Source organism: Culex quinquefasciatus, chromosome 3, assembly GCF_015732765.1.
Source record: "Culex quinquefasciatus strain JHB chromosome 3, VPISU_Cqui_1.0_pri_paternal, whole genome shotgun sequence".
NCBI classification, from domain to species: domain Eukaryota; kingdom Metazoa; phylum Arthropoda; class Insecta; order Diptera; family Culicidae; genus Culex; species Culex quinquefasciatus.
This window is the reverse complement of record NC_051863.1, coordinates 46912665-46934977: the sequence shown is the minus strand read 5'-3', so window position 1 is coordinate 46934977 and position 22313 is coordinate 46912665. Positions and strand designations below refer to the sequence as shown.

The 22313-nt window shown below is 35.5% G+C and overlaps 1 protein-coding gene and 3 non-coding genes across 4 annotated transcripts in view; 3 read left to right on the top strand and 1 right to left on the bottom strand.

Moving 5' to 3' along the window:
- LOC6042040 (odorant receptor coreceptor) overlaps window positions 1-19353 on the top strand; it is a 34230-nt gene extending 14877 nt beyond the window's left edge. Inside the window, exons 6-9 of the mRNA XM_038262672.1 lie at window positions 3863-4076; window positions 12406-12610; window positions 18829-18984; window positions 19056-19353. Coding sequence (XP_038118600.1) covers window positions 3863-4076; window positions 12406-12610; window positions 18829-18984; window positions 19056-19106 — 626 coding nt within the window. The 3' untranslated portion in view covers window positions 19107-19353. The remainder of the gene's footprint in view (window positions 1-3862; window positions 4077-12405; window positions 12611-18828; window positions 18985-19055) is intronic.
- Window positions 3193-3265, top strand: Trnaa-agc. The gene has a single exon. It is a non-coding gene; the product is annotated as a tRNA-Ala (tRNA).
- Window positions 3443-3515, bottom strand: Trnaa-agc. Its single transcript has one exon. It is a non-coding gene; the product is annotated as a tRNA-Ala (tRNA).
- On the top strand, window positions 3706-3778 carry Trnaa-agc. Its single transcript has one exon. It is a non-coding gene; the product is annotated as a tRNA-Ala (tRNA).
- Window positions 19354-22313: the final 2960 nt, after the last annotated feature.

Genomic DNA, 22313 nt, shown 5'->3' with positions numbered 1-22313 from the left:
TTTCCCTCGTCGCCCTGGTACTCCGCCTCTGGGCCGTTCAGGTGCTCGTCGAAGTGCTGCTTCCACCTTTCCTGGGGTAACCTAACCTGGGGTACAGCCGCCCAAAAACGGATGGCGGAGGGGGGGGGGGGGGGTGCACGTACGATCTGGTTGATTTAATTCACTCCACTTTAGCACAAAAAAATTTCTTTTACATTTTTTAAAACTTTTTGTTGATTTTTTTCTGCCGCACACTTTTTTCACTCCGACCCACTGTGCGTGTCGAAATTTCTTCCACACTTCCAAGCAGCACTACACCCAGCTCGTTCACGACGACGACGATACCAGCACACAACACAATCGCGGTGCGAAAGAACGAAGGCGACGACGACGACGGTATTGTACTTGCCACGCGGGAAGCACTTTATTGTTCTTGTTGTGGCTCGATTTGATCCGCAAATCGGCACAAAAACTCGCGAGAATTATGACGGATTCGCGATCGTCGAGCACTGCTTTTAATGCCCACCGGTTCACTGCAGGTTCCGGAGAGTCTCAACGGATTTTCACGCCGCGATGTACCGGCTGACAACGATTTTCGCGATAAAATCGACGGACCGGCCGGAGCGCGACACTACACCAGCTCGCACACTTACTTTTACTTTTACTTTTTTTAAGCCCCCACCAAAGTCCTTTAGACGACATCTAGAGTTTTTTTTGAAAAGGTCTCATAAGCTTATTTCATATGTGTATAGAACTTGATCAAAAAAAGTCTAGAAATATAATCTTTAAATATTTGCCTCATATTTTTCAATTGTTCATTCTTTTAAACATAAGAAGCACTTTTAAAAGTTGATAGAGCAATCATCCAACATTCATTGTAAATTTTGTATTCTATGAAAACCCTTATACAGCAAAATAAATTTTTTATGGTCTACTAAAATTTAAAATGTTACAGGCCTTTTTCAGTAAAATGCAATTCGAGATTTCTAAACGATTTTTGATAATTTTGCCTTGTATGTAATCATTGTCTCTGGGGCCAAATCTTATCGAAATCCAGTGAGTCTGAAGGTTCCCGCAACATCTTGTTTTTGGGACGCCCTATCGAAATCTCACGAATAACGTCATGATTCGAAATCCGGACACTTAGTAGCATATCATTTTTGTTATAGCTGGCAAAAAATCATGCAATAAGTTGTAAATGTAGAAACATCATCAGAATGTAGCATAAACAGTCAGTTTCAAGAAAATGCATGCAAACTATGTCTTTTCTAACCATTTTTCATCAGAATTTTAAAATCAAAGCGACTTGTTGTGCTTCGATTCCCGGACACTGATAAAAGCTGATTCAAAATCCGGACACTTTTGCTTCGAATTCCGGACACTCGATTTTACTTATGAATCGCACAAATTTGGACTGAAATGTTAGTGAATGGCATTCTTTAGGTCTCAAATAAGCCGTTAACATCAAAACAATCGATAGTTTATATAAAAATTTGCTAGAATTTAAGGAAATCTAAACCATAAATTTCTGCTTTGCCTTCCCGGTGCTTCGAACGCCTATGAAATATTTCAAGTGAAATGTTTCGCATTTTTGGTAAAATTATTATTTTATTGTATTTAATTGTTTTGGCATTACCTACAGCGTTCAAACAAAATTTAAATGAAAGTTGATGTTGAAATTCATCAAATAACACAGTTTTGGCATTCATAATGCGAACTTATATCCAAATTATTAATTAAACAAGATGAAGTGTCCGGGTTTCGAAGCGTCCGGGAATTCGAATTATGACGTTATTCTAAATATTTTTAAATGAGTTCAAGCATGCTAAAACTGAATATTTTCACCGAAAATTGCATTTTAAGTTGGTTTTCCAATGATTTTCTTTTACTTTTTTAAAAAATGTATTTTTAAATGCATTTTTGACCCCATACTTTTTTGACCTGTTTTCAAGGGAGTGGAAGGAGAGGCGAGGGCAAATTAAAAAAAAAACCGTGTCCTAAAATTACACGAAATATTTGAATATTTTTAAAATCAAGTTTTAAATCAAGTTTAGACAAAAAGTATCACCAAATGCCAAAATACTTCGACAGTCACGTATCTTATATGAAACCAATATATCAATAAACTACTGAAAACATTGTGTTGTCCCAGTTTTGATGAGTTAATTATTTGAAATGTAGTACCGCTAAAACTACGCACTCCTGAAAAAAACTTGAATTTAAAAGTAAAAAATCGTATGATGTTAAGTTGTTTTCAAAACATAAAAGCAGCTGCAATTACTTTTGATCCAATATTACTAATGTGAACAAAACAACTAGAAAACAATCAAATTGTATGCAATATATTCTTCAAATGGTTACATAACCTTATAATTTATCGAAATTCAATATGAATCCTACATTTCATCGTGATTGCAGCAATGAAGATTCATTAAAGTATGAAAAAAAGTGTAAAATCAAATGAAGACTTATTCAATAAAAAATCATTATTATTAAATGGTTTTACGGTTTATTCGGTGACTGAAAACCACTAATTAATAACATTTTATTGCTAATGGACACTGAACTGATTTTTTTTTTTTCATTTTCGCTGAAATGATCATCAAGCTCCAAAATAAATCCGTTTATAAATAAACTCCCCCACCAAGACTTCAACGCTCGATATAAATGAACTTAAATCCGGTCCAAAATTGCCCGAACTCTGCGACAAAAATACACTATTATCAAGCAGGAGGGGCACACGGTGTGTGCAGGGTATGTTTTAGTGGTGACTTTGTTGAAATGGATTTTCTTTAAAAGTAATTTAAACCTTAAGCGACGAACCCCTAATTTGTTCTTCTAATGATGTTTGAAAAAAAAAAATCAATTATTGTTCCTTAAATAACGTTTGGTAGCTTTATCTTTAGGTAAATTTGTCTTAGTTAACTGAAACAAGTTTCAAAACTCCACGATTGGACTCACCGCCTCAAAAAACCAGCTCCGTTGAGCCGTGCAATCAGCTGACGCGAGGCGTGGTGGCAGTTGCTACGTGAAATGCATTTGTCGGGCTTTTTTTTGTGCTGCCCTTTCACGAGCTCGGTCAAGTCCCGAAGCATTGCAAAAGTGGGGTTGAGATTTAAATTGTATCAACGGCTCGAGACCGGTCTGAGCGAGTGCGTTGAAAGTGGGTCAAATTAAACTTAATTTTGAATTTTAGAAAATTTACCGTATCAAGGGGGTGTAGCTCAAATGGTAGAGCGCTCGCTTAGCATGTGAGAGGCACCGGGATCGATACCCGGCATCTCCAAAGATTTTTTGAATCAATTATCACATGTAATGAAGAGGCAAACATTCAGCAGTAAGCCCTGATTGAAAGACAATAGAACTATAAGCTTGAATCATCAAAACTAGTAATGATATCTACTTGAAACATTGTTTGATGTGTTTAATGTTCCCAGTTTTATCCTAACAAAACATAAAAGTCTGGAGATGCCGGGTATCGATCCCGGTGCCTCTCACATGCTAAGCGAGCGCTCTACCATTTGAGCTACACCCCCTGTAAAAAAAATGTTTTTGAAATGTCTTTTCATTTATTTAGAAACTTAATTTTTGCATTTCAGTTTTCACTCAAACCATAGCAAGATTTCTTCTGAAACTGGTTATAATTATTTATTAGAATAAAAAGAGTACAAAAAAACCTTTTTAACATTTACAATGTATTACAATTTGTTTGAGTAACCGTCAGAAGGGGGTGTAGCTCAAATGGTAGAGCGCTCGCTTAGCATGTGAGAGGCACCGGGATCGATACCCGGCATCTCCATTAAGATTTTTTAATGTTTGTGACTGAAACTCGAACCATTTCAAACAAAACATTTATTTTTCACAAAATGTCTCCCCAAAACAGAAAAGGACCCCGACTCGAAGGACTTTGACCTGAGCGGCATCTACAGCTCGAAGGCCGACTGGGGTGCTCAGTTCCGGGCCCCGTCCACGCTGCAAACGTTCGAGAACGGGATGAACGGAGAAAAAGGGAATCCGAACGGGCTCACCCGCAAGCAGGAAATGATGGTGCGCAGCGCCATTAAGTACTGGGTTGAGAGGCACAAGCACGTGGTCAGGTGAGTAGATATATTTAAAATAATAATGATAATAATGACTTAACAGACATTTCCTCAAATTTTAAATGCTGAGAACTCGAAAAATGTGCAAACATATCAAGCAAATTTAACTGCAAGTCAAATTCTACCCAAAGCACCACTCCAATACCACTCATCATCTACACGCATCAGGAATGGAGCAACTTGAGGGAGCTTTTATGCATTCTTCCAAGTGCTTGCGCCTGGTCGTTATGCAAACAGTGTGTCATGTTGTGTGCATTCGTAAAAAATAAACATTATGGCTCTTCTGGCTCTGCTGCCGCTGCTGCTGCTACCAGAAGCTACTTCACACAGAGTTATATCGCACATTCTTTCGTTGCGCACAAAGTGTATGCAACAGTGCGGAAATGTGTGTGTGTATTTGAGGAAAGCTTTTCTGTGCTACCAAATTGCCTCATGCAGGTCTGCGAGTTTCTTTGAATTGGAGAGAGCTTTTATCGTATTTTTTCTGTTGATGGCTGGTTTAGTAAGTGACTTTGGTAATATCATAAATGTCCCAAATGCATTTTCATCACTTTTGAGTAAATGATGCAGGTTGGCTTAAAATCATTTGTTCTTAAGAAAAAAATCAAATAACGTCATGATTCGAATTCCCGGACGCTTCGAAACCCGGACACTTCATCTTGTTTTATCAATTATTTGGATATAAGTTCGCATTATGAATGTCAAAACTGTGTTTTTTGATGAGTTCCAACATCAACTTTCATTTAAAGTTTGTTTGAACGCTGTAGTTAATGCCAAAACAATTAAATACAATAAAATTATAAGTTTACCAAAAATGCGAAACATTTCACTTGAAATATTTCATAGGCGTACGAAGCACCGGGAAGGCAAAGCAGAAATTTATGGTTTCGATTTCCATAAATTCTAGCTAATTTTCATATAAACCATCGATTGTTTTGATGTAAACAGCTTATTTGAGACCTAAAGAATGCCATTCACTAACATTTCAGTCCAAATTTGTGCGATTCATAAGCAATATCGAGTGTCCGAATTCGAATTCGAAGCAAAAGTGTCCGGATTTCGAATCATTTTTTATCAGTGTCCGGAATTCGAAGCACAACAAGTCATTTTAATTTAAAAATTCTGATGAAAAATTGTTAAAAAAGACATGTTTTGCATGCATTTTCTTGAAACTGACTGTTTATACTACATCCTTATGATATTTCTACATTTCCATCTTATTACATTATTTTTTGCCAGCTTTAACAAAAATGATATGCTACTAAGTGTCCGGATTTCGAATCATGACGTTATCCGCTTTTGTAGGATTGTAACCAATGAGACACTTTTGGTTTTGGTGTTTTTTAATCAGCATTTTTCTATGAACTTAAAGTTGCATTTTCTTTTTGATTAAGTGTTCTTAAATTGACCAAAATATGAAATCAATCTGAATGCTACAGCCAGACTTATTCAACTGTCTCATTGAAGACGCACTTGACAGGAACAATGAAACAGGTGGGGAAAAATAACACACTCTACGAGCATCAATATTTTTTAGTAAAACATCATATTTTTGTAATCGTTCCATTGAACGTGACTTTTTCATGAACATTTAAAGCAATTTTCTGGAGTTTTTTTTGAAAAGGTCGAATAAACCAAATTTCCAGTTTTTACTTTTTTGGGTGTCTTGGAAACCGCCTTGAGTCAGGGGTATTAAAAAACACCCAAAAAGCAAAAACTGAAATATTGGTTTATTGGACCTTTTAAAAAAAACTCCAGTTTTGTTAATTTGAAACTTCAATCAACTAAGATTATACTAAAAAGTATTTAAAAAGCAATTCCATCTCAAATCAGGATTTTTTGAATAAACTTTGTAGACATGTTATCCTAGGCACGGTGCTCAAAATACCGTTATTATGAAAAAAAATATGCACTCCGAGATTTTGGGGTCTATCGATTCCTTACACCATAGCGCATCTCTGTGCAAAAAATAAAAACATTCGCTGATGTAGTTTTCGAGATACAGCCATTTAAAGATGTTACATCCGATTTTTAATAAGAAAACCAAAACAATCAATACAATTTCAGCACTTTAAAGAATATGCATTTCGAGATAATGATGTTTTTTGCTTCATATGACTGTCAAGTATCTCTGGGCCAAGTTTCAGAAGGTTTGCTGATGTAGTTCTCGAGATACAGCCATTTTAAAATGTTATTTCCGATTTTTTAAAGAAAATCCATAAAGTCAATACAATTTCAGCACTTTAAAGAATATGCATTTCGAGATAATGATGTTTTTTGCTTCATTTGACTGTCAAGTATCTCTGGGCCAAGTTTCAGAAGGTTTGCTGATGTAGTTCTCAAGATATAGCCATTTTAAAATGTTATTTCCGACTTTTTCAAAGAAAATCCATAAAATCAATACAATTTCAGCACTTTAAAGAATATGCATTTCGAGATAATGATGTTTTTTGCTTCATTTGACTGTCAAGTATCTCTGGGCCAAGTTTCAGAAGGTTTGCTGATGTAGTTCTCAAGATACAGCCATTTTAAAATGTTATTTCCGATTTTTTGAAAGAAAATCCATGAAATCAATTTAATTTCAGCATTTTAAAGAATATGCATTTGGAGATAATGATGTTTTTTGCTTCATTTGACTGTCAAGTATCTCTGGGCCAAGTTCCAGAAGGTTTGCTGATGTAGTTCTCAAGATACAGCCATTTTAAAATGTTATTTCCGACTTTTTCAAAGAAAATCCATGAAATCAATACAATTTCAGCACTTTAAAGAATATGCATTTCGAGATAATAATGTTTTTGCTTCATATGACTGTCAAGTATCTCTGGGCCAAGTTTCAGAAGGTTTGCTGATGTAGTTCTCGAGATACAGCCATTTTAAAATGTTATTTCCGATTTTTTCAAAGAAAATCCATGAAATCAATTTAATTTCAGCATTTTAAAGAATATGCATTTCGAGATAATGATGTTTTTTGCTTCATTTGACTGTCAAGTATCTCTGGGCCAAGTTTCAGAAGGTTTGCTGATGTAGTTCTCAAGATATAGCCATTTTAAAATGTTATTTCCGACTTTTTCAAAGAAAATCCAAAAATCAATACAATTTCAGCACTTTAAAGAATATGCATTTCGAGATAATGATGTTTTTTGCTTCATTTGACTGTCAAGTATCTCTGGGCCAAGTTTCAGAAGGTTTGCTGATGTAGTTCTCAAGATACAGCCATTTTAAAATGTTATTTCCGATTTTTGAAAGAAAATCCATGAAATCAATTTAATTTCAGCATTTTAAAGAATATGCATTTGGAGATAATGATGTTTTTGCTTCATTTGACTGTCAAGTATCTCTGGGCCAAGTTCCAGAAGGTTTGCTGATGTAGTTCTCAAGATACAGCCATTTTAAAATGTTATTTCCGACTTTTTCAAAGAAAATCCATAAAATCAATACAATTTCAGCACTTTAAAGAATATGCATTTCAAGAAAAAGGTGTTTTTTGCTTTTTATGACTTTTAGAGTTACTTTACAGTCATATGAAGCAAAAAACATCATTATCATTAATTGATTTCATGGTTTTTCTTTGAAAAAATCGGAAATAACATTTTAAAATGGCTGTATCTCGAGAACTACATCAGCAAACCTTCTGAAACTTGGCCCAGAGATACTTGACAGTCATATGAAGCAAAAAACACCTTTATCTCGAAATGCATATTCTTTAAAGTGCTGAAATTGTATTGATTTTTTGGATTTTCTTTGAAAAAATCGGAAATAACATTATAAAATGGCTGTATCTCGAGAACTACATCAGCAAACCTTCTGGAACTTGGCCCAGAGATACTTGACAGTCAAATGAAGCAAAAAACATCATTATCTCGAAATGCATATTCTTTAAAGTGCTGAAATTGTATTGATTTTATGGATTTTCTTTAAAAAATCGGAAATAACATTTTCAAATGGCTGTATCTCGAGAACTACATCAGCAAACCTTCTGAAACTTGGCCCAGAGATACTTGACAGTCATATGAAGCAAAAAACATCATTATCTCGAAATGCATATTCTTTAAAGTGCTGAAATTGTATTGATTGTTTTGGTTTTCTTATTAAAAATCGGATGTAACATCTTAAAATGGCTGTATCTCGAAAACTACATCAGCGAATGTTTTTATTTTTTGCACAGAGATGCGCTATGGTGTAAGGAATCGATAGACCCCAAAATCTCGGAGTGCATATTTTTTTTCATAATAACGGTATTTTGAGCACCGTGCTAGGCCTATATAAGCCATTTTTGTGTAAATGGAGCCAATTGTACTCGAAAATAACATTTGAGAAGGGCGTAAGTTATTTAAATATTTTATATTTTGCAATTTAAAAAATACTGTACCTCGAAGCCATTATATCAAAAAGTAGTCAGAGACAAACTTGTAGAAAATTGGACGGGCTTTCTAAAAAAAACACTGAAATAAAAATACACCCACTCCTATGAGATTTTTTGATTTTTAAGTTTGTAAGTTAAATTTGATGGTGATGTCACGATTTTTTTTCGTTCAAAATTTTTGAGTAAATAGCCTACAATGTTACAAAAAGACTCACGAAAAATGCAGGATGGTATGTCCCTCCTAAAAAATACAAAAATCATTTACTTAAACTGTTTTTTTGAAAAGTGGTCTACACGACAAAATTTTTCAAAATCGATAGTGGGAATCGATTTCCCAGACAATTTTACATAAAAGTCTCGATATTGACCATTGCCCTAAGTCCAATCCTTGGGAGGATACAGCGGTTTTAAAAATAAAAATGTTGAAAAAATAGGTTTTTGGCAATTTCTCTATGACAGACTTGGTTTTTCTGTCTCGTAAATATTTTTAACGGAAAGCTCGTCCAATTTCCCATAAGTTTGCCTTTGACAGCATTTCAATTGGATGTAAGGGCTTACAGATATAAGCTTAATTACATTGCTTATAACTGAAAATAGAATATTTTTTTCAGTGTGTTAGAAACCAGGATAGTAAATTTGATTACGTAAATATAAAAACGATATTAATCAAAAAGCTGTCAAAGGCAAACTTATGGGAAATTGGACGAGCTTTCCGGTAAAAATATTTACGAGACAGGAAAACCAAGTCTGTCATATAGAAATTGCCAAAAACCACCAAAAACCTATTATTTCAACATTTTCATTTTTAAAACCGCTGTATCTTCCCAAGGATTGGACATAGGACAATGATCAATATGGAGATTTTTATGTAAAATTGTCTGGGAAATCGATTCCTACTACCGGTTTTCAAAAATTTTGACGTTTAGACCACTTTTCAAAAAAACAGTTTTAGTAAATGATTTTTGTTTTTTTTTTTTTTAGGAGAGACATACCATCCTGCATTTTTCATCAGTCTTTTGGTAACATTTTAGGCTATTTCCTCAAAAATTTTGAACGAAAAAAAATCGTGACATCACCTTTAAATTTATGTTTTGACTTGAAAATCAAAAAATCTCATAGATGTGGCGTGTATTTTTGTTTCAGTGTATTTTTTTCAGAAAGCCCGTCCAATTACCTTTAAGTTTGTCTTTGACTACTTTTAGATACGATGTAAAGTAATTTTCAAATTGCAAAATACAAAAATATGTAAATACCTTACGCCCTTTTCAAATGTTATTTTCGAGTACTATTGGCTCCATATACACGAAAATTGCTTATTTAGGCCTAGGATAACATGTCTACAAAGTTTCATTGAAATCGGAGAGGGTCGGGTACAGAAGTACCAGAAAAATTCCTGATTTGAGCTGGAATTGCTATTTAACAGAAAATTTATTAAATCCACTGAAAATGTGATTTTTGATCGCTCCTGAAAGTTTCATGAAGATATTCCATGATTAAACTGTGTAAGAAGCGAATTAAGCTCAAAATTTTGCCGTGCGCAAAGCGAGCTGTCAAAATTTCTGTTCGTTTTTCTCTGAACACATGATTTACGATTGCCACGATATCTCGATATGGGATGGACCAAATTGGCTGAAATTTGGTGTGAAGCCTCTCAAGACATATTCAGTGTACATGACGAAGTTCGATTTCAAAATGTTGGTTTTATAAAAAATACAGAAATTAAAAACTGAATGTTTTAAAAATGAAAAACACAAAAATATTTTTAATCGTTTTTTAATTAACATTTTGAAAATCGGCCTTCGTCATGCACACGGAACTAGTTTGCGAGTCTTCACCAACATTTTGAGCCAATTTGGTCAAGGCAGTGCTGAGATATCGTGGCACCCGTTTTTTTTTTCAAACTGCTGAATTCAAATAGCTAGATCTCGGCAATTATACATAAAAATGTCTTCAAATTTGTATTGTTGATAGTTGAAAATGAATATTTTAATGTCTTCAGAACAGATTAAAAAAAAATTAAGAGTGTGCTCATACCGACCTATGACTTTTTTGCGGATTTACCCCTTAAAAGACCGACCACCGAGAAAATGACGTTTAAAACTCGATTTTTGCTGGCTGAGACAGAGTCCCAAGATTGAAAGAGTGTTATTACTGTTAACTCTTGTAAATGATTTTTATGATTGCAAATTGGCCGTTTTAGTTTTTGGAACACGTTATAATTTTTGAATGCTTTGTCTGTTTACCTTTGAATCTATATTAAAATAAAAGCACATGAAGATTAAAAGAAAAGAAACAACATTGAGCAACATGGAGGCTAGCAAAATTAAAAACAAACAAAAATAAAGAAAAACTTTTCAATTCAATTCATCATTCATCGAACGAAATAAAGTGGTTCAAACAATAGGAGAAAATACCACACAAAGAAAACGAGAAAAAAACAGGAAAAAGATCAACCCTCGACAAATCCTTCAGGAAGCTTCCGCAAAGCCAACGCAAGTCGTAATTTATGGCACAAGTATTCAATTTTCCGCCTTGTGAGAACGGTGCTGGGTGGGAGTTGAAAATATTTCTTTTTCGCAACACTTCGGCCATTGTGCGTCCCTGCAAGGTGGGTGGGAAATTGACACTGAGAAAAAAAGGTGTGCTCGATTCCAACTTATTGAATCACGTGGATTTATGACACTGATCGTTCGGCTTATCGAGATGGCTAGAGGTGTGAACCGATGATGCAATCGTTTGGCTACCTTTTTTTCCCGTTATTCAGCGAGCAGTGAACCAGAAAGCGAGGGGGATTAAGGCAAAGCTTCAAAAGTTCTGCTGGAAATTCTCGTCCCCTTAGATGGTTTTTTTTTTTTTCAAAGCTAGCTCTGTGCAATTTTTCCACGACATCGTTCCTTTTTCCGGATCACAGTTGAAAACGAGTCCCAGTCTATTTCTGTTCCTGCTCGGATTTTCCACATAAAACTGTCATCGTATATCGTGATGATGCTTGATACTGGTGGGCGGAGGGGGAGGAGGAAGGGGATTGCAACTACGTACTTGAATGTCTGTGACCTGAAAGCATCGTCACGAAAGGACCTAAAGAGGACGATTTTCAGGACGACAGGAATCAAGAGCCAGCAGAGCGGGGAAGGATGAGATGTCCTTGACTACGTGTCCTTGGTTTACTAATCTCAGTCCTATCTTTGTGTGTGGGCTATTGTTGCTTGTTGTTTCACAGCCACCAGTGTGTTTGGCATTTTCATTTTCACCGTACTTTGTGTGTCCTGAGTCCTTTGTGGGGCGAAGAAAACCAGGTTCTTGAATTATGCCTCCATTTCACGGAGAGATCTGCTCGTTATTGTCTTTAATAAGTTTTACCTTTTTGGATTTTTTTTTCTTTGGGGTATTCTTTTCATTCAGCGTTGAATAGCTGGTGTGGCACCACATTCATAAGGATGTGCTTTTCTTGAGTTCTTGATTGTTTCCAACCTGATTAATATTTTAAATAATAATATATTATTGCAAACAAGAAATAAAGAACCTAAAACTGTAACACTAATTGAATAACCAGAATTCAAAACAAAGCAAAATCAAATGTTAGACACAAATGAAGTTCAATGTCCACAAAGTGGAATAAAACAATCTAACTTTCCCTATACCCAAACTCCTAACCAATCGAAACTTCTCATCACCATAATTGAGTTTTCAACGACGTCTGTGGAAAACTGTCCGGGACGACCGTTCAGAACATCTGTTAGCATTCTCTCCGCATAGAGAATAGAAAGCAGAAAAAAAACATCCAAATCGATATCGAAAGTCCATTATTTATTCATGTTCCCATTTCAATCTACGTCGTGTTCTCGGCCATTAGTAATTCAAATTGTATGCTACGGTATGGATCCTCCCAGCTTGCCAGCTTCAAAGCAGTTTTCGTTTCAATAACCGTTTTTTTTTTGTTCGATTTTTCCACCCCACCTCCAGGCTGGTCTCGGCCATCGGCGACACGTACGGTGCGGCCCTGCTGCTGCACATGCTGACCTCGACCATCAAGCTGACGCTGCTGGCCTACCAGGCGACCAAGATCGACGGACTCAACGTGTACGGGCTGACCGTCATCGGGTATCTGGTCTATGCCCTGGCCCAGATCTTTCTGTTCTGCATCTTCGGCAACCGGCTGATTGAGGAGGTAGGTTTTAGGCAATTCTATGCATTGCTTGATTAAGACATTTTATTTGTATGGATCGATTGGAACAGTTTCCAAAAATACATGACAAAATTATATTTTTTGCAATTTCGTCGTAAAACTACTTACTTTTCCTGTCATTCTTGAACGACGAAATAGCCTACTTTTTTGTACCAAAAATAACAGAATCGAAAAGCATTACTTTTCAAAATAAATGCTGAAAAGTTCTACTTTTCAGCACTCAAATGGGTGCTGAAAAGTTGAACTTTTCAGCACTTGTTTCGAAAAGTAACACTTTTCAACATTTTTTTGATTTAAACGATTTATTGACTAAATACATGAAAATTTGACATGAAATTTCACTCAGTGCGTGTTTTTTGGAATTGCAAAAAATGTTGTATGGAACTCGTTGCAAAACTTGATTTTTTCAGCTTTCTTCGTATTTATACAACTCGGTGAACCTCGTTGGATAAATGTACGACTCGTGCTGAAAAAATCCTCTTTTTGCAACTTGTTGAATAAACTACTATTATCGATATTTAAAGGTTTATGTCCCATTACGATTGAAAGCTAGTAACTCTGGCTTTATGATTTAAATATTTATTTTTTTTATTACTATCTGTACTCATGATTACTGATGATGATTTTGGACTCTAAAATTAAAACTTGCATTGAATTAATTAAAGTCTGAACCACCACAATTTTGGAAAATCACCATACAAGTTTTAAAAAATCATTTTTTAAAATTCAAAAACAAAACTGGAATTTTTAAATGTTGCTATAGAAAACGTTAAAAATTATTTCAAAATTTTATTTCAGCACATCTTACCTTACCCGAGCAGGGGTAAATAACACAGGAATACCAAATTTTAGTATTACTTGGGCAAATAACAGGGACCAAAATGTGCCCTTGGTTGCCCAGTAATAGATGGTAAAATACCATGAAATCATACCAAAGTCTTGTATGTGGAAGGGCACAACAATACCAAACCACGTTATTTCAAGGGTAAAATAATACCTCATAATAAAACCATTTCAATACCAAGTTGAGGTCTTCTGGATTTTTAAACATTTCTTGAATACCAAAACTTGGTATTGCGATGGTTTTGTTTTTTAGGTATTCCCGCGCCCTTGGAAAATCAGATTTACATACATGATTTTGGTATGATTTCATGGTATTTTACCATGTATTACTGGGCAACCAAGAGCACATTTTGGTCGCTGGTATTTGCACAAGAAATACCAAAATTTGGTATTTTTATACCATTTTTAGTGCAACAGCTGCAGTTAGTGAAAAAACGGAAATGATCCATATGCAACAGCCAAATCTACTCACCTGATGATTCCATTTTGTTCTAAGTGATATTCTTCACCACATCGAATGCATTTGTCATTGATGAACAGCCTGTGCTTGAAGTTCTTGAAGATTCTAAAAAATAACAAGATTGAAAAATAAGTGTTATTTAAATGAAACTGGATTGAAATTCACCAAAATTCAATAATCTGTCGATTAATTCGTTTTTCAAAGTATTTAGATATCCCAACTAAGAGAAATTCTAACTTTTTTTTTTAAATAATCTTAGTGAGTATATAAAAAAATTGAAAACTAGCTTTAACATAATTGGGTTTCAAGTTATTCTAGCGCAAAATTAATTATCTCATCAAAATTTATAAAAAAAAATTCCCATAGTTTCAGAAGAATTTGATAAAACACTATAATACCATAATAATACCAAAATGTGTCATTTTAACTTAGAAAATTTTCCACAATTTCAAGTCATTTCTTTAGGGGGTATATCAAAAATGTTTAAAATCAAGTTTGAAATTTCCGGTTTTCAATGAAAGCATTCGCTTTGAGACATCATTTTAGCGCAAAATTAATTATTTTGTCAAAATTGGTCAAAACTTTCTCATAGTTTCAGAGGAATTTGATAAAACACTTAAATACCAAAATAATACCAAAATGTGCCATCCTGATTTAGAAAATTTTCCACAATTTTAAGTCATTTCTTTAGGAGGTATATCAAAAATGTTTAAAATCAAGTTTAAAATTTGTGGTTTTCATTGAAAGCATTCGCTTTGAGACATTGTTTTAGCGCAAAATTAATTATTTTGTCAAAATTGGTCGAAATTTTCCTATAGTTCAGAGGAATTTGATAATACACTATAATACCAAAATAATACCAAAATGTGCCATTCTAACTTAGAAAATTTTCCACAATTTCAAGTCATTTCTTTAGGAGGTATATCAAAAATGTTTAAAATCAAGTTTGAAATTTCTGATTTTCAATGAAAGCACTCGCTTTGAGACATCATTTTAGCGCAAAATTATTTATTTTGTCAAAATTCGTCAAAATTTTCTCATAGTTTCAGAGGAATTTGATAAAACACTGTAATACCAAAAGAATACCAAAATGTGGTGTTCGACCATTGACAAATTCTGCAATTTTGCAATATCAAAACAATACCTTATATTGGTATGATAGCACATTGTACTCTTGCATAATCCTTAAGACAAATTTTAAAGGGTGCAGGAATACCAAAATTTGGTATTGATACCAGAGATAGATATTATTACGCATTTCCCTTGTTATTTACCCATGCTCCGAATAGCAATTCTCTACGAAACCGTTTTTTTTTTAATTTTATTTTTTGTGTTTTTAATCCGGCTGAAACTTTTTTGGTGCCTTCGGTTTGCCCAAAGAAGCCATTCTGTGTCATTAGTTTGTCCATATAATTTTTCACACAAATTTGGCAGCTGTCCATACGAAAATGATAAATGAAAGTTCAAAAATCTGCATCTTATCAAGGATTTTTTTTATTGATTTGGTGTCTTCGTCAAAAATTTGGATTTTTTTATTTTTAATATATTTTAGGGCATCTTTTGCGTTTGAGCATAATCTCCCAATGGTGCAAAATTTGTTACAGAAACCCGGGAGACATCGTTAAGATTTCATTTTTTTAATATTATGCAAGCGGTTAAACTTGTCTCAAAGACTATATTTGGGTAATTCTCCGTCAACTCACACAGCAGTTGCCCCGACCCCTCTTCGATTTGCGTGAAACTTTGTCCTAAGGGGTAACTTTTGTTCCTGATCACGAATCTGAGGTCCGTTTTTTGATATCTCGTGACGGAGGGGCGGTACGACCCCTTCCATTTTTGAACATGTGAAAAAAGAGGTGTTTTTCAATAATTTGCAGCCTGAAACGGTGATGAGATAGAAATTTGGTGTCAAAGGGACTTTTGTGTAAAATTAGACGCCCGATTTGATGGCGTACTCAGAATTCCGAATAAACGTATTTTTCATCGAAAAAAACACTTAAATTTTTTTAAAAAATTCTCCCACTTTCCGTTACTCGACTGTAAAAAATTTTGGAACATGTCATTTTATGGGAAATTTAATGTACTTTTCGAATCTACATTGTCCCAAAAGGGTCATTTTGCCTTCCTCACTGAGGTAAGGCTATAATCCTGCTCTAAAAATGAACTTCGTATAAAAACGTCGTAGACCCACCTTCATGTATACATATCGACTCAGAATCGAAAACTGAACAAATGTCTGTGTGTATGTGTGTGTGTATGTGTGTGTGTATGTGTGTGTGTATGTATGTATGTGACCAACAAACTAGCTCATGTTTCTCGGCACTGGCTGAACCGATTTGACCCGAACTTGATGCATTCGACTTGGTTTAGATCGAGTTTTATACAGATTGAAGTTTCGATAAGTAGTTCAAAAGTTATGTATAAAAATGTGTTTTCACATATATTTGGATCTCACTTAAATGTATGTAAACTATGTCCGGGTCCATCATCCGACCCATCGTTGGTTAGGTTATCAAAAGATCTTTCCAACGAGTCCAAAACATTGAAGATCTGGCAACCCTGTCTGGAGATATGGCCCCTTAAGTGATATTGATGTACTTTTTTTAAGCCGGATCTCACTTAAATGTATGTAAACTAAGTCCGGATCCATCATCCGACCCATCGTTGGTTAGGTTATCAAAAGACCTTTCCAACGAGTCTAAAACATTGAAGATCTGGCAACCCTGTCTCGAGATATGGCTCCTTAAGTGATATTGGTGTTCTTTTTTGAAGCCGGATCTCATTTAAATGTATGTAAACTATGTCCGGCTCCACTATCCGACCCTACGTTGGTTAGGTTATCAAAAGACCTTTCCAACGAGTCTAAAACATTGAAGATCTGGCAACCCTGTCTCGAGATATGGCCCCTTAAGTGATATTGATGTACTTTTTTTAAGCCGGATCTCACTTAAATGTATGTAAACTAAGTCCGGATCCATCATCCGACCCATCGTTGGTTAGGTTATCAAAAGACCTTTCCAACGAGTCTAAAACATTGAAGATCTGGCAACCCTGTCTCGAGATATGGCTCCTTAAGTGATATTGGTGTTCTTTTTTGAAGCCGGATCTCATTTAAATGTATGTAAACTATGTCCGGCTCCACTATCCGACCCTACGTTGGTTAGGTTATCAAAAGACCTTTCCAATGAGTCCAAAACATTGAAGATCTGTCAACCCTGTCTCGAGATATGGCCACTTAAGTGACATTTATGTACTTTTCTGAAGCCGGATCTCACTTAAATGTATGTAAACTTAGTCCAGATCCATCATCCAACCCATCGTTGGTTAGGTTATCAAAAGACCTTTCCAACGAGCCCAAAACATTGAAGATCTGGCAACCCTGTCTCGAGATATGGCCTCTTAAGTGATATTGATATACTTTTTTGAAGCCGGATCTCACTTAAATGTATGTAAACTATGTCCGGCTCCACTATCCGACCCATCGTTGATTAAATTATCAAAATACCTTTCCAACAAGTCTAAAACATTGAAGATCTGGCAACCCTGTCTCGAGATATGGCCACTTAAGTGATATTGATGTACTTTATTGAAGCCGGATCTCACTTAAATGTATGTAAACTATGTCCGGATCCACTATCCGACCCATTGTTGGTTAGGTTATCAAAAAACCTTTCCAATGAGTCCAAAACATTGAAGATCTGGCAACCCTGTCTCGAGATATGGCCACTTAAGTGATATCGATGTACTTTTTTGAAGCCGGATCTAAAAAATAGATGAAACTTGTGTACAGCCATTGTTGTGAGGAAGGCTCCAACCACATAGGTGGATTAAGTTAGTTTTTTCATTTAGAACAAAATTTTTCATTTTAAAATTTCGTGTTTTTTCTAACTTTGCAGGGTTATTTTTTAGAGTGTAACAATGTTCTACAAAGTTGTAGAGCAGACAATTACAAAAATTTTGATATACAGACATAAGGGGTTTGCTTATAAACATCACGAGTTATCGCGATTTTACGAAAAAAAGTTTTGAAAAAGTTGGTCGTCATCGATCATGGCCATTCATGGTCACCCGCGACAGACACGGACGACGAAACAAAGAGAAACGCAAAAAGTAACTTTTTCAAAACTTTTTTTCGTAAAATCGCGATAACTCGTGATGTTTATAAGCAAACCCCTTATGTCTACATATCAAAATTTTTTTAATTGTCTGCTCTACAACTTTGTAGAACATTGTTACACTCTAAAAAAAATCCTGCAAAGTTAGAAAAAACACGAAATTTCAAAATGGAAAATTTTGTTCTAAATGAAAAAATGACCTTTCTGGGTCAATGTAGATTCGAAAAGTACATTATATTTCCCATAAAATGACATGTTCCAAATTTTTCACAGTCGAGTAACGGAAAATGGGAGAATTTTTAAAACGTTTTTAGTGTTTTTTCGATGAAAAATACGTTTTTTTTCGGAATTCTGAGTACGCCATCAAATTGGGCGTCTATTTTTACATAAAATTCCCTTTGACACCAAATTTATATCTCATCACCGTTTCAGGCTGCACATTATTGAAAAGTACCTCTTTTTTTGCATGTTCAAAAATTGAAGGGGTCGTACCGCCCCTCCGTCACGAGATATCAAAAAACGGACCTCGGATTCGTGATCAGGGACAAAAGTTACCTCTTGGGACAAAGTTTCACGCAAATCGAAGAGGGGTCGGGGCAACTGCTGTGTGAGTTGGCGGAGAATTACCCTCATCAAAATAATAAAATTGGAAAAAGTGAAAAAATTCACTCGAAAAGTTTTCAGCTTTAAAATATTATTTTTAATGTTTGGATATGGGTTCGATCACAATTATAATTTACCAAAAATTTAAATAATTCAACACTCTTTTTCCCAACTTCCAGAGCTCCTCGGTGATGGAGGCGGCCTACTCGTGCCACTGGTACGACGGTTCCGAGGAGGCCAAAACCTTCGTCCAGATCGTGTGCCAGCAGTGCCAGAAGGCGATGACCATTTCGGGGGCCAAATTTTTCACCGTCTCGCTGGATTTGTTCGCATCGGTAAGTTGGAGCGGACGTTTGCAAATTTGATGTTCGGATTCTTGCTAATATTCCTGTTATTTTTTCTACAGGTCCTGGGAGCAGTCGTGACCTACTTCATGGTGTTGGTGCAGCTGAAGTAGAGCGCTGAAGCAGATTTGCGAGATATTTTGTACTTGTTTACTAACTTTGATACATATCAACTGAAACGGCAATACATGACAATTTACTGTAGATTTTAAAACAAAAGGAATCATCCGTAAGTTAGAGTAGGCTGTAGTGATGTTAGTTTGGAGCAATATAGATGTTGTTGAATATTTTTTCAAACGTTTACATAGATCAAATTTAGTCAAAACTGGCAATACAATGTTCTTAAAGTGGTTCATAAAACGTGTTTTTTTTTTGTTGTTAAAGTATCACATCTTTTAAAAAAAATGAATCATTTAAAGGCTCTTACGACTAACATTTATCACAAGTTTGCACTTCGCACGAAAATGCATTTTGCAGGAGCCCTATTTTAATTCCTCCAATTAAGACATATCTACAATTCGAATTGAACCAGGCAGCGGCAGCTCTCCAAAACTGATAAAACTTGGTGTTTTTCGAAGCGTGAAGGACGAGCCAATAAAATTGTGAATCGGAAATTGCACGCAAAGAAGAAAGCCTGTGGCTCTGTGGCGCCATCAGCGAACGTAACGTAATTGTACCTACCTATACTTGCAGTTTTCAAGAAGCTCGTTGTAATAGGGGAAACGAGGGTTCAAGTGTTTACAAATAAAAAAATACTGAAAATTTTCTAAAAAAAAACTGATAAATCGACCTGATTATAAAATGATATTAAAAAATTTTGAAATTAATTTCAAAATGTTAGCTTTTTTCCCTTACCTTTATTTGAAATGTTCTTCTTGAAATAAAACAAATCTGCTAAGTTGACGATGTGCAGGGAAGAAAGGTTGAATCTCCAAAGTATTGTTTATCTAGAAACTAAAACTTGGTTTGAAAAGTCCTTTTGACTAAATTTAGAGAACCACATCTTCAAAGTTCATGCCTCAACAAAACCAGTGAATCCAGAAACCCCTTGCTCCCTCAAAAGTTTCCAGCACTGAATTAATTTTATGACGCGTAGTTGCAGTTGTTTTCACCGCACACTTAATATTTTCGCACTTAAACTTGTGCTCGGAAGGTGCAACAATATCGGTCATGGCTTGCGCACGTGCTCGTGGGTGCATTTCGGCAAAGTCAACGTCCACATGAATGAAAACCTCGAAAAGCCCCCGCCGGAAAGAGAGCCCGAGATGAATGCACCTGCCGAATCACGCCACCTGTTTGCAACTCTCAACCCCAGCTTTTGATTGGAGAATCTTCGATAAAGACGTATGTTTCGAGGTGGGTGGAAGAGGGGGAGATGGGGGTTCCATCCATAAAATGGAAAATTAGAGAAATTCGGCAACGATTTGCGGTTACGAGAGCTTGACGCAGGTTGAATGAGTCGATGGAAGGAAAAAAAAAAGTAGAGATGAAAAACCGAGCCGACGAAAATTAGCTGGGGAATTAAGTTTTTATTTTGCCAAACAGAGGCAAGCAGGCAAGTAGGTTCATCACGGTGGCCAAGATCATATCGTTGAAGGTAAAGTGGCCTGGCCTTGGCAGCAGCCACGTGGAACACCTTCTTTGACTGAGTCATCAAAGTGTAGCTGTAGCTGTAGCATACTTTTGTCAACTTTGTTATGTATTTCAAATTTGAACCTAAAATGAAAAAAAAAAACTAAACTCGAATATAAGTATAAATTGTAAAGTCCTCTGGCTAAATTCCCTTTCGCCAGTTGTTGCACTTGCAGGGTGTGACAGAAAAAGCATAATCGGATCGGACTACTTAGTGTGACAACATAGTACGTGTTTTTTTAACTGCTAAAAAATGGCGTTCTTGACTCAATTTGGCCTAAAATTGATATGCAACAAGAAAGCACCATCACAACGATATATCGTCGATATGGCTATGTTGCATAGTCACAAGTTTTACTAAGCTCAATGTGTGGCCTTCGCACTCTCAAAAAATTGCACCAACCAGCTGGTAAGCTTAACGTGCTGATTTGAACCTTAGCGAGTCACAAAGGAACACACAACTGCTGCTTACCCTGTGTCTGTGAAGCAATTCGTTAATGAAAACTCATAATGCGTAAACACACCGAACGAAAATTTCCACCAACGTTCCACAACAACGTCAGTGCTTCTGTTTTCGATAGGGTGAATAGATTTTTTATTATTATGTATTTATTAAAAATATTGAATTGTTAATTCTTAAATGCCAAATGTTTGTTCTTATAATAAAAAAAATTACATCATAATAACAGAACATCAAAAGTTCAATACAAACAGAAGTAAAAAATCAAATAATAATTCATGTAATGTTGCAATAAGCTTGTTTCAATGCTGCTTATATTAGGTTGTCACAAAATAATTGGAAAATCATCAAACCTTGGTGCATAATTGGGATGTCAAGAACCATGACTCCAACCTATAAATCGAATGATTTCCAAAATTTTAAAACTCGCGCACTGGCCTAAGTAAAACCAGCCACTTCTTGGTTATTCAATTCAGTTATTCAAATTTCATCGTTGCTTCCAGCCATGTTACTGTAAATTAATGCCCAATAGGGTGACAAGAAAAACTGAAAATTTTGAAAAATCGCAAAAGATACCGAAACGAAACTATTGGCACTACGCCCCCCGGGGCATGGCCTTCCTCTAACGTGGGATTTCTGCTCCAGCGCCTCTGACGAGACAGGAGAAACCGGGACCGACGTTTTACTTCACCATCCGATAGAAGCTCAGTGGATAAGGCGGGAATCGAACCCGCGTCTCATAGCATCATCGGGATCGGCAGCCGAAGCCGCTACCCCTGCGCCACGAGACCCACCCGCAAAAGATACCCTATTGCTCGATTCCTGTGGTAAAAATAAGTAACTGTGCCAATTGGTTAAAGTTAAATGGTCGCTTTTGATCGTTTAAGTTTGTATGGAAAAAAGGCAAAAAAGTTTGTATGACGAAAAGCAAAAATTTCAAAATTTCACCAATAAGTGGCGTTAAATGTGCAAAAAATTCATGAAAAACAACTTTGTCGGAGACCGCAAAACAGTATGAGTTATTATCGATTGAAAGAAACAATTTTCCTTTTTTTTTTGTCACCCTTACGCCTATAAAGATTGTATTTGTTTATAAAAAGATGTTCAAGGGTGAAAAACTGAATTTTCGAAATTCTGAGTAAATTAGCATTTTGACAATTGAATTTTAGGCTTATAAATACGTATAAGGTAAAGCTTTTTTGGTATTTTTTAGGTTGTCAGCTCAATA